The sequence below is a fragment of the Ranitomeya variabilis genome, chromosome 2 (genome assembly GCF_051348905.1).
Source record: "Ranitomeya variabilis isolate aRanVar5 chromosome 2, aRanVar5.hap1, whole genome shotgun sequence".
NCBI lineage: Eukaryota > Metazoa > Chordata > Amphibia > Anura > Dendrobatidae > Ranitomeya > Ranitomeya variabilis.
The window spans coordinates 623,861,994-623,875,552 of NC_135233.1; the positions used below are offsets into that span (position 1 = coordinate 623,861,994).

The 13,559-nt window shown below is 51.0% G+C and overlaps 1 protein-coding gene across 1 annotated transcript in view; it reads left to right on the forward strand.

The window, feature by feature from the left end:
* Nucleotides 1–469: 469 nt before the first annotated feature.
* CALB2 (calbindin 2) overlaps nucleotides 470–13,559 on the forward strand; it is a 69,315-nt gene continuing 56,225 nt past the window's right edge. The window contains exon 1 of the mRNA XM_077288960.1: nucleotides 470–698. Within this exon, the coding sequence (XP_077145075.1) occupies nucleotides 515–698 (184 nt within the window). The 5' untranslated portion in view covers nucleotides 470–514. The remainder of the gene's footprint in view (nucleotides 699–13,559) is intronic.

Sequence of the window (13,559 nt, forward strand, 5' to 3'; positions counted from 1 at the left end):
GGCTGGTGCGTGGCGTCTAGAACCAACGTAGGCACGCTCCCTGGCTATCTCTAGTTGCGTTTGTCAGGCGTAGGGCAGCGGTCAGCCCAGGTTCCATCACCCTAGAGCTCGTCCGATATTTATTATCTTTGCTTATCCTGTGCTATCCCTAGCCATTGGGGATTCATGACACACTATACACACCCCGCTCCGCCCTATATACTGCACTGTACACACCCCGCTCCGCTCTATATACTGCACTGTACACACCCCGCTCCGCCCTATATACTGCACTATACACACCACGCTCCACCCTATATACCGTACTGTACCATGTCCCTCTTCTCTCTAGTACGGACATAATTCTGATGTATGTGACTATGAAGGGGTGATATAAGGTGTCCTGTGCTGCTGGAGATTTCCGGTCGCCGGTCAGTGGTCGGATCACATCTGAAGTCTCCGTGTGATCAGCGGCTGCAGCGCTCCTGTGTCACTGCTGCCTTCTGCGGGAGGCCGCAGGCACTGCAGCCGGGAGATGTGTCTATATAAGAGGAGCGCAGCGCCGCGCTGGTACTACTGGACAGAAGGCACCGCTGCTCCGACATTCTCCGCTCCGACACACGGGATCATGGCTCACAAGCAGCAGCCTCTGTACCTGCACCTGGCCGAGCTCACCGCCTCCCAGTTTCTGGATATTTGGAAGCACTACGACTCTGATGGTAAGAGCCTCTGACTCCCCGAACTACTGCCCCCCACCTGTGTGCTGGAGGAGAAGGCTCAGACGTCCCTTTATCTGAGCTGCCCCTTCTCCCATTTCCCTTATTTACTCTTTCCTGCCCAATGCACCCCTCTAGCTAGGAATGAAAGAAAGATAGGGGGGTCTCTTCACATTGGGCCACTGATATACCAGGGGGATCAGGACAGTGGACCACACCATGGATACCAGGGATTCTCAGGAGACCGGAGCGTGCATCCTGGACCAAAGGTACCAAGGGTTCTGAGGACACTGGAACATCCACCCAGACCATCAACACCAGGGGTCCTGCACTATGCCACAGTGATACTAGGTTGCCTTTTTTTACTAAACTATGCCACCCAAATTGTGGGTACCAGGGCTCCTCCTGCTTTTGGACCATACTAGCTTATCCACTAATTCCAGGTTGTCTCCAGATATTGGATTCTGCCATCTGGGCCACTGATGTCAGCGGTTGTGCAGCCTCTCAACAATTCCACCTAAACCACCAATAGAGGTCATCTAGACCACCAATACTAGAGGTCCACTGGACCACCAATACTAGAGGTCCACTGGACCACCAATACTAGAGGTCTTCTTGACCACGTCACCTGGACCAACAATACTAGAGATCCTCTGGACCATGCCACCTAGACCACCAATACTAGAGGTCCTCTGGAGCATTCCACCTGGACCATCAATACCAGGGTTTTTCTCGACATTGCACCATGCCAAGCAGATCACTGATATCAGGAGTCCTCTGGACACTGGCCCATACCACTAGCTGTCACCTACTTCTCTCCCTCAGACTATATTGTGCGGCTCTCTGAGGGGATATGTGAAGGAAACTGGAACTAATCATGCACAATTAGAGTAAAAAATTACTGGCAGAATGATGAATGTGATGATCCTGTTCTCAGATTGGTGTGCTCAGATTGGTGAGAGTGCAAAGATATAATAGGGGAACCAGTGAGCGGAGGTTCTATGTGTAGGGGACCCTCCTTTTCTTGCCCTTTAATAACATCTGATCCCTCCCTGTAGATTATTCCTTGTCACCTGCTCCCCTCATTCACAATTCCCTTCCTTCCAGCTCTTCTCTATCCTGCTCCCCTCAATCCCTTTCCACTCATTCCTGTTACTATCGTTATCCGCTCACCTAATTCCCGCTCACCTCGTTCCCGCTCACCTTGTTCCCGATCACCTCGTTCCCTCGTTTCCGTTCCCCTCGATCTAGCTCTTTCCCACTCCCCTTGTTTTCACTGACCTTCATTCCCCCTCCCCTAGATTTAGCTCCCCTCATTCACTTTTTCCTCGTTCCCGCTACTCCTCGATCCTGCTATTTCTCGTTTTCACTCCCCTCATTTCAGAAACCTCTCGTTCCCGCTCCCTTCATTCGCACTCCCTTCATTCCTGCTACCTTTCGTTCTCACTACCCTTCGTTCTCGCTATCCTTCATTCTCACTACCCTTCGTTCTCGCTACCCTTCGTTCCCGCTACCCTTCGTTCTCGCTACCCCTTCTTCCCGCTACTCCCGTTACCACTCCTCTCGTTACCACTTCCCTCGTTACCTCTCCCCTTGATTTCACTTTCCACATTTCTGCTCCCCTCAGTCCCAGCTTCCTTCGTTTTTGGTCTTATTTCTGGTCTCCGCCTCCCTCCTTCCCGCCCTCATTTCTGCTTCCCTCAATAACCGCTTCCCTTTTTCCCGCCCTCCTCATTTCTGCTCCCCTCAGTCCCCGCTTCCTTCGTTCCTGCTCTTCTCATGTCTGGTCTCCGCTTCCCTCGTTTCCACTACCTTTAGTTTCTGCTACCCTTCATTTCCACTCTCCTAGATTTAGCCTCCCTCATCTCTTCTACCTCTAGTTCCTGCTCCCCTTGTACCCACTCCCTTAGTTCCCGTTCCCCTCGTTTCTGCTCACTTAGTTTGCGCTCCCCTTGTGTGCGTTCCCCTTTCCCGTTACTCCTCGATCCCGCTACCACTCATTTTTGCTCCCTGAGTTCCCACTCACCTCAATTCTGCTTACTTCGAACTCGCTCCCCTTGATCTAGCTCCCCTCGTTCCTTTTACCCCTCATTCCTGCTCCCTTAGATTTAGCTCCCCGCGTTCCCACTGCTCCTCGTTCCCACTACTCCTTGTTTCCGCTCCCCTCATTTCTGCTTCCCTTGTTCCCACTGCACCTCGTTCCAGCAACCTCTCATACTTGCTATCCCTCGTTTGTGCTCCCCTCATTGCCGCTCCCCTCGATCCCTCTCCCCTCATTGGACCACCAATACTAGAGGTCTTCTGGATCGTGTCACCTTTACCACCAATACCAGGGTTCTTCTCAACATTGCACCATGCCAAGTAGACCACTGATACCAGGAGTCCTCTGAACACTGGCCCGTACCACTTGCTGTCACCTACTTCTCTCCCTCAGACTTTATATTGTGCAGCTCTCCTGTATGAGGGGATATGTGAAGGAACCAGGAACTAACCATGCAGAATTAGAATGCACCTTGATCCCTCTCCCCTTGGTCGCTTTCACCTTGATCCCACTCCCCTCGTTCGCACTCTCCCGGGTGTTTGTTTACGAATTCACTGATTAGTGAGAAGACGCTGTGGGCACCTGAGCCCAAAAGGATCCCTTGGGAGGGGATATCGAAAACATGAGTGCAGCTGTGGCTCAACTCATGCGTACAGGGTGCCATGGAATACCACCCCGTATCCTGTCCCCCTTCCAGTGTGTAACTGATAGGTGACCAGATACCCTGTATCCTGCCCCCAGTGTGTACCTGAGATGTGACCCGTTACCCCTTATCCTGCTCCCCAGTGTGTACCTGAGATGTGACCCATTACCCCTTATCCTGCCCCCAGTGTGTACCTGAGATGTGACCCATTACCCCTTATCCTGCCCCCAGTGTGTACCTGAGATGTGACCCGTTACCCCGTATCTTGCCATCAGTGTGTACCTGAGATGTGACCCTTTACCCCGTATCATGCCGCCAGTGTGTACCTGAGATGAGACCCGTTACCCCATATCCTGCTCCCCAGTGTGAACCTGAGATGTGAACCGTTACACCGTATCCTGCCCCCCAGTGTGTACCTGAGATGTGAGATTACGCTTTGTCCTCATCCATCTGTGAGTGAGGAGCAATGGGATGGGATTGTTATTTCTTTTCTTCAAGGAGATCCTCAATCCTGGGCCTTCTCCTGTCAGACTCACTGTCTCTTCGGTCAGTTGTTTTTTTTTTTTTTTTTGAGGCTCTAGTCCTTGTGTCTGATGATTTGAACTGTGTCTCCCTTGCTGAATCTCAGATACTTATGCTCCAGCAGGAAGACGGGCCGGCAAGTAGGCTCCAGCAGAAGACGGGCCGGCAAGTAAGCCCCAGCAGGGAGACGGGCCGGCAAGTAAGCCCCAGCAGGGAGACGGGCCGGCAAGTAAGCCCCAGCAGGGAGACGGGCCGGCACGGAAGCCCCAGCAGGGAGACGGGCCGGCACGGAAGTCCCAGCAGGGAGACGAGCCGGCTCAGAAGCTCCAGCAGGGAGACGGGCCGGCACGAAGCTCCAGCAGAGAGATGGGCCGTGTCACGGTTCCCAGGGAGGATATCTTTATCATCTCCACCGCTCACACTAATATGTCATGAACCAGGGTTGTTTTGCTGCCCAGTTCTTTCTGAAGGGGATTTATCTATATGCCACTTCCCAGTTCCAGTTTGGAACTTGCAGCTCTCTGGCGCCCCACCCTTACCCTCAGGTCAGACAGGGTACTGCACCTAGGATAATTAGTCACCAGAAAGATTGCCTTACTCTGTACTGGCTAATGGGCACACTGCAGCGAGGGCGATATAACTACTCCCACTCAGGCAGGAACAATAATTATCAACGCGGTCCGTCGCTACAAAGTCTCCCAAATGCACAGGACAAATCCGCTGCTACCAGCTCCGATTCCTTAATAACGGGTCCGGAGCCAACCCAAATTAGTAGCGTAATTCACTTCAGAGAACGTGACGGTACGTTATAGAGCAAGGAGAGACAAACCTAGTAATTTTATATATTTTACTCTGAAAAGGTAGGCAGTGTTTACAGAAGTATAAAAGGGTATTATAAATGTAGACAAGTCATGTGTACAGTACAATTACAAGTAAAATGGCATTAACTTTGAAAAAAACACAGTTTCTTATGTCATTTCATCTCATGGCAGACCATGTGGCTCGGGTGACACATTAAGATGCATTACAGATGGGTCACGCAGCTATACCCTAGACAAGACTCGTGAAGACTGATGTCTCACTTATCTCCATGCCCAAAACCAAGGCACTCCCTTTGTGGTGACCTCACTCAGAGGCTGAATACTCCCCTTAGAGTTATGACAAGCCATTTCTATACATAACTCACTGTATGAACCTCGTAGAAGAATGACACAATGATCATGATGCTCACCGCATCATGGGGGTTCTTTTAAGTATAAACACGGCATAGATATATGACCCGCTTATGGAGAAACCCGTTCCTTGCAATTCATTGGGTTCAAATCCTAGCGATTTCAGTGAGTTATAGATTTCTTGGACATTCGGAATATGTAACCCTTATATCTCTATCCCTGATCGGTGCCATTATACATAACGTTTCAAGAACAAAACGGTTTGAAAGTTGCTGTACCAGTTATAGCTGGTATCAGGCGGGAGAGGGGATAAGGGGTTTAGACAGAAGATGTTGCTGGCACGCTGGTCTCACATTACAGCTAAATAGCAGGGGGAAGGGAGGAAGAATGTCTTAGAACTCCAGCCTGTCCTGGCTGGCAGAAGAAACTGCAGCTGAGAGCTCTGTATGTGTAATTGAAGTAATCAGAACTTCTTCCTATTTCCTGACAGGTTGGCACGGAAGCTCCAGCAGGGAGATGTGCCGGCATGTAAGCTCCAGCAGGGAGACCGGCCGGCAGAGGAATTCTGCCCAGAGTCCCGTAGATGGGCCACTGACACCCAGTGGAACGATCCTGCTCTTAGGAGCCAGTTTTGTCTGGGCCTGTCTGAAAGACCAAAAGACGCACTAGCACTTTGCGAGACTTCAGAGTCGCTGGATGCCGCTGATAATGTGAATATGCCATGTTTGAGTATCTACCTAGAAGTTCCATGGCTTTCCAGATACATGCTGTGAGCCTTTCTGACCCCCTCTTCCCCTTCTTTTCTTTGTGTGTAATCCTAAACCCCTCATTCTCCCCTCCCTCAAGAATTTATATGGCTCAGTTTTACGCAGACAAATCTCCCTACCCTACTCATTCCCCCCTCCCATCTTATACTGGTTAAAACTGGTATACAAAGCATGAGCTTCTATTGTTCTTTGAAGGTTATATATTGGCGCCGATCAGGGCTAGAGATATAAGAATTATATATTCCGGATGTCCATCGAGGGATCTATGGCTCCCTGAAATCGCTAGAAGCTAAACTCAACGAGTGCAGTGAGTGGGTTTCTCTATAAGCGGGTCATGTAATTACACCGTGTCTACACTTAGAATCCCCCTGATGTGGGGCACATCCTGATCATTGTATTTTTCGTATACAAGATTCATACAGCAGGCTAGGCATAAAAATAGTTACCATAACTCTAAGTAAAGGGGAGGTTTCAGCCACTAAGTGAGGTCACCACAGGGGGGGTTTGGGCTAGGAAATAAGTGAGTGAAGCAGCAGTTTCACGTGTCTTTGTCTGGGGTCCTGCTGAGAGACAGGGGTGATGCATCTGGATATATGCTCGTCCTTCCCCCACAGCACACTGTCAGCCATCAGATGATATGACAACGAAATGTAAGTGATTTTTCAACGTTAATCCCATTTTATTTGTAATTGTATTGTACATACCATAATTGTCTTCCTTATATTATCTTTTTATACTTCTGTAAACACTGTCTACCTTTTTTGGAGTAAAATATAAAATTACTAGCTTCTCTCTCCTGCTCTATAACGTCCAGGTCGGTTGGAGAACACGACCCAGAAGGGTTCCAGCATGGTCCGCAACTGTGACCGCTGGGGTTCAGTTAGCAAGGCGCTTACCCCCACATCCTCGATGGACCCACCAGCATTGGCTTGGGCCGGCATGTCCCGGAGGGGGGTCTTCCTCCCCGTCTTCGGGCAGGCTGCAGACCGGTAGGATGTAAGGTTCATTTTCGTGATGAGCCTTCATCATGTTGACGTGAAAGGCCTTTTGCCTACCCCGAGTGTGGTCAAGCGTGACCACGTAGGTGACTGGGTTGAGCTGTTGGTGGACGACGTACGGGCCTTCCCAGGCTGTCGGAAGCTTATCCTTTGGTACGGGGACCAGCACCCACACCTTTTGACCCACATGGTAGGTCCACTTCCGGGCGTTCTGGTCGTACCAGTGCTCAGGGCCGGCTGCAGGTTTTCGTGGGCCCCGGGCGAAAGAGTCTCAGTGGGCCCCTTTAACACATACCACAATTCATAATGCACAGTTACAGCAGAGAAATACAGATATAGTACATTGCCAAAGATTTCACTTTACATGAGTGATATCTATTATAAATTATTCAATAGGTCAGAAACCGGAAACTATAGTCCTCCATACAGTATTATGGGCATCACATAATGCTCCATGCAGAATAATGTTCCCCATATATTGCTCCTTGCAGTATTATAGGCACCACATAGTGCTCCATACAGAATAAAGTGCCTCTGTGATGAGGGAGCAGCTGCCATCTTGGATACGGGCATACTAACAGAGATTGGCGTGACTCCATTTTGTCTCCTGGTTACAGATCTGCAGAGATGAGCACTCCTGGCCCCCACCTTTTCTCATGAATAAAGTTCCTTTTAGCATGGTAATGGAATTAAGCTCAGCGTAGCAGGCAGAAGGTACTTCAAAGCTCAATGAGGAAGCCACACCAGCAGGGGACAAGGAGGTGCCTGGGGGCTCAATTACAGCACGCATGTCAAGTGGCCACAGGATACACGTCTATTGTGGCCTTCCAGTCGAACCGTCTCCAACATGGAATCATGAATTATGGACGCATCGTCCGAGGTACAGGCTCATAAAAAATATCCCCCTCGCCCTAAAGAAATTGTGCATCTGACAGTGCAACTCCTGGGTCCGTGGGAGTTCTGGAACCTGAGATATGGAGAGCAGCATCCCACAGTGACCGAATGGGTCCGGGTTTGGTCCCTGTGCGACCGGCAGAACAAACCTTGTGCGCTGGTACCGCTCGTGTGCTGATCCGATCATCCTGAGAGAAGGTATCCCATTAGATATTGGATACAGATCTTGCAGGGAAGCTGAGGGGTGGAGATTCTTAGCCCGCCCAGGTACAGGGGGGAGGGGCACGGCAGGGTTAAGAACTGAGGACACTTGCAGAGTGACTCACACACAGAAGAAGATGAGTAACTGAGGAACTACAAAAGAGGGCAGGCCAGTCAGAGGTGGGTAAGCACACGCTTTCTGGGGGCTCCCCGGCAACTAAGCTGTCTACCTGTGGAGCGCAGAGCCCCCCGGCCTCCACAAGCGACCTTCAACCTGGTAAATTGACCTCCAGCTTTATACCTTTAAGCCTTGTATTATTATTGTTATATTTTACTCTGACTGTAACTCTTGCTATATTTTAACTGTATATTTCTTATAATTACCTAGAGCTCCCTTAAGGCAATTAAATCATAAATTAATTTTGGGCTGATCCTTTTACTCTGATTGCGAATCTTAGAATACCCAGCGTGGGTAACAGGGCAGTCTCACTGGCGGTCATTTGCTCTAGGTGCAGTTCCCATATTGACCTGAGAGACAAAGGGGGCACCGGAGAGCTGAGCCTGTGTAGTGACGTCACAGATTGGTGACGTGGGAGGAACCGGGGCTTCCTTCACAGCCTCATATATTGCTCCATACAGTATTATGGGCACCACATAATGCTCCATACATAATAATGAGCCCCACATATTGCTCCATACAGAATAATGAGCAACATATATTGCTCCATACAGAATAATGGACCCCATGCAATGCTTCATACAGTATAATGAGCCACATATAATGCTCCATACAGTACAATAAGCCACATATATTACTCCGTACAGTATTATGTGCACCATATATTGCTCCATTCAGAATAATAGGCCCCATATAATGCTCCATACAGAGTAATGAGCTCCATATATTTATACATACAGAATAATAGACCTAATATAATGCTCCGTACAGTATAATGAGCCACATATAGTGCTCCATACAGAATAATGAGCCCCATATATTGCTCCATACAGTATATAATAGGCCCCATATATTGCTCCATACAGTATAATGAGCCCCATGTATTACTCAATACTGTATAATGGGCCCCATATGTTGCTCCATACATAATGGGTCCCATATAATGCTCCATAAAGTATATGATGGGCTCCATATAATGCTCCATATATAATGGGCCCCATATTTAATGCTCCAGTGTATGATGTGCCCATACATGATGCTCCAGTGTATAATGGGCTCCATATATGATGCTCCAGTGTATAATGAGCCCCATACATGATAAGCCCCATATATAATGCTCCAAACATAAAAAAAATGAAATACCTCTCATTGCTGGCTGACGCTCTGCTCCGGACTCCTCAGCGTCGTCGTCTTTCAGCTCTCTGAACGGTGACTGCTCAGGCAGAGGGCGTACAGATGTGACGTCATCACGCCCTTTGACCTGAACGACACAGTCATCAAACGCCGCAGCGGTGGAGCTGGGAGAGGTAAGTATCACAAGTGCTGGGACCCTGATCAAGGGGAGGGGCCCACTCGCAGATGTCTGCACTAGCACAGACACTGGGCCCCAATAGTGCGCAGGTGTCCTCGACGGTGAGTGTTTCCCCCCCGCCTGCTCAGGGCCTTGGCACTGGCCCGGGTACGCCAGGTGCTGACGCCGGCCATGCCAGTACTTCTGATCAGCCTGAGCCTGCGTTATGTTGTCATGCACCAACTGCGTCGAGGTCTGCATTTTGTCACGGAAGCGCATGACATACCCCAGTATGGACACTTCAGAAGGGTTCGGCTCCTCTTCCCAGGATTCCCTTACCAACCCATGGGGTCACCGAACTCGCCTGCCATACAGGAGCTCGAAAGGGGAGAACCCCGTCGAGGCCTGCGGAACCTCTCGGTAAGCGAATAGCAGGTGTGGGAGGTACCGCCAGCATGCGTAGCATCTGTTTGAGGGTACCATTGAAGCGCTCACACAAGCCAATTGTCTGTGGGTGATACGCACGCGATACCAGACGCTTCACCTGCATTCTCTTTTCTCTTACAGAGATCCTCCATTAGGCGAGACATGAATTGGGTCCCTTGATCGGTAAGCATGTCCCTGGGAAATCCTACCCGTGAAAAGATAGCCAAAAGTGCATCCGCCACCTTATCCGCCCTGGTTGAGGACAGAGCCACTGCCTCTGGGTACCGGGTAGCGTAGTCTACCACAGTGAGGATGTATTGCTTTCCAGAGCTGCTGGGGACGGCCAGCGGGCACACAATGTCCACCGCGATCCTCTGGAAAGGCTCCTCTATCACTGGCAAAGGGATCAGGGGAGCCTTAAGAGCAGGCCCTGCCTTCCCCACTGTTTGGCAGGTGACACAGGAGCGGCAGTAGTTTGTCATATCTGTCCCCATCTTGGGCCAATAGAAGTGTTGAGACAGCCGGGCCTTAGTTTTGCTGATCCCCAAGTGTCTAGCGAGCGGGATCTCATGGGCAATCCGCAACAACTCATCCCTGTAACAACTCTGCTGGCATCACGGCATGGCCTCGCATTTCTCACACTATCTTACCCACTGCTCCAGGCCATGATGTGGTTTCTGTTTCTTGCCAGCTCCATGTTCTGTGTCTCTGCTCTCTGCATGCTTCATAGTTCTGTGTATAGAGGGGCGGCGCCTGAACTCTCTGGTTCTTATAGGAATCAGGTGCATCTGTCCAATCTATTCCTGACCAATTGCCAGGAGACCTCCAGTATTTAGTTCAGCTCCACCCAGTGGTCTGGGCCTGTGCAATGTGTTAGCTCAGTTAGTGTCTTGCTTCTGAGTTTGCCTGGCCTTTCTCTGAGTTACTCCCTCTCTGGAGGATTCTCTGTGTTATTTCCTTGGTCTTGTTGTCCGCCCACCAGGAGGCAGAATATCCTGGCCCCAGTGTATTTGTCCTTGTGTCTTGTTCCATTGCCTTGTCTGTACTTAGTCTTACCTCGGTCTCCTAGTCTTTGGCTTCCTTCCCTGTTGTCTTTCCTTGTATTCTCAGTCTGCTTACACTCCGCACTCTTGCAGCTCTGCCTGCTCTGAACCTTTGTGACTTTACCTCTGCTCCTCACTTCTGCGTTTCTGCTCCTTTCTACTCAGCTTATCTTCTGCTGTTGCAGTTATCCCTTGCTGCAGCTTCTCTCCACATTCCTTGTGGCTCTGCTCAGCTTTGCTGCAGAGACCTCTCCCGCAGCTCCTCTCCGCTCCTTGCGGTTCTACCTGCCTCCGCTCCTTGCGGTTCTACCTGGCTCCGCTCCTTGCGGTTCTACCTGGCTCCGCTCCTTGCGGTTCTACCTGGCTCCGCTCCTTGCGGTTCTACTTCTCCTGCACTTGGCTCCGCCGCCAGCTCTTGGCTCCGCCTCCTGCGGTTTTGCACTTGGCTCCGCCTCCTGTTCTTGGCTCCGCCTCCTGCTTTTCTGTTCTTGGCTCTAGCTCCTGTGCTTTCGCTCTGCATCCGCTCTTGCGGTCTTTATCTACTTATTCCTAGGTCCTCGTGTCTGAACAGGTTCTTACCCGTTCTACATACCTGCCTGCAGACCGATCCCTACCGGTTCTTCCAGTGTACCAGTCTTGTCCACCAGTCCTGCCAGAGAGCCAGCCGTACCCGCCTGCCTACCAGAGAGCCAGCCGTGCCCGCCTGCCTGACAGTGTTCCTGTTGTACCCGTCTGCCTGCCTATGTGCCAGCCGTGCCCGCTTGCTTGTCTATGTTCCGTTCCCCGGTGGGATCAGCAGCCACAACCAGACTCTACCCTGGAGTGGTACCTGGTAGCTTCCTATTGCACAAGTCTGACCTCACCATCAGAGGCTCCAGCGAACACCTAGGAAGCTACTTAGTTACGCCCCTTCCAGGGAGGTTTGGTCTGTGGTCCAGTGGGGCCACTCCCCCGCACGCCCGCGCCAACCAGTCTGGGCGCGAGCATGACAATCCCTGAATTAGTGCGGAACGACCAGCTGTTTTTCCCTCAACCACTCCTTTTGCGATTTTCTGGGTACTGTCTGCCGGTACAACCTCCCTCGTTCCCAGAACACCCTCTCCTTATCAGTTACGGGGGTGGGTGTCTCGGCGAGGTGTCTCAAACTCTCCAGGCTCGCATCTGACTGCAGAGCGGCCTGGAACTCCTGTCTAGGTGCAGCCAGAAGCGACATCAGGGTCCCTTCCCCAAGAGAACCCTCTGGGACCTGCTCTGGGTCCATCTCTGGTTCAGTCATGCCTGTGAATGATTAGGGCCCAGAAGGCAGAACATTATCTGCGTTCCGGGCACTTTGACTGTGGGTGACAGCAGCTATGTAGGCTGTCTCCCCGGGGATTTCGAAAGACCCATCAGCCGGCGATGCTATGGGTACTACCTCCCCATCCACCCCCAACATCCCAGGAGCAGTGCTACTTATGGGCCAGTTACCTTCCTCTGTGGCACTGATCAGTTGCACGGCATCACCTTCCTCACGGTTTCCATGCATCTCCTCATTTCCCTGAGCACCATCGCTTGCTCCTGTTAGGGGTTCCTCAGCCATTCCACCCCGCAGAGTGACATGGTTGAACACTTCTGCACCTGTGAACACATGATCCTTAGGAAACAAATGGTTATCAGGTAAAACATGCATATGTTCATCATTAGCATTATCGGTATTACTCTCTGCATTTTCTGAAAGATCATTATCAAGGACATCATCAATCAGGAAAGCATTGTCAGGTAACACATGCAAGCATTCTCCCCATATCAGTCCCTAATAAAACATCAGTGGGCAAGTTATCAGACAGCACCACTTCCGTCACCCCAATCTATATACAACCGGGCCATTGGTTGGGGACAGCTGATGCCCCCAATCCTGGTGACAGTCAGGGTTTTCCCCGGAATGATCTCTTCAGTGGCTGCCAGTTCGGGTCGGATGAGGGTTCGTTCAGCCCTGGTGTCCTTGAGGCCTGTAGCGACATGGCCCCCCACGGTGACGTGCTGCACGTTGTCATAGACCGTCCCAACCGCACCACCCACCAAAAGAACTGCATTAGGCCCTGGGGCCTTGGCTAGGGGTTCCTCTGCTTCTCCGGACATTTGGCGCTGATATGACCCGTCCGTTTACAGGAAAAACACTGGTGAGGGTCGGTGGTAGGTCTGATAATGTTGGCAACGAGGACAGGGTCTCTGTTGTGTTGGCTGGCAGGGGTACTGGCGTTGGTTGCAGGCTTACCCCCTCTCCAGCTGGCGGTGACTGGCTTCCGCACTTCCGATTTATGGTTGGCCTCATAGGCATCGGCAATCTGCACTGCTTTCGTCACGTCTTTTGGTTCTCTGTCCATCACGAACTGTTGCACCTCAGCTGGGCAAAGATGTAAGAACTGGTCTGTGATCATCAGGTCTCGCAGCTGTGCAAAGGTGGTCACTCACAGTCCTTGGGTCCACTGGTCAAAGTGGGTCCTGAGTCCATACACCACATCGCCGTAGCTGTCGTGTGGGCCACGTTGGAGGTTCTGGAACTTTCTACGGTAAACTTCAGGTGTAAGCTGGTACTTGGTTATCAGAGCCTGCTTGATGGCCTCATAGTATTCATCTTGGTCTGGCTTGAGAGAAGCAAACGCCTCCAGAGCTTTGCCTCTTAGCCTTGGGGTCAGGTATCAGGCCCAT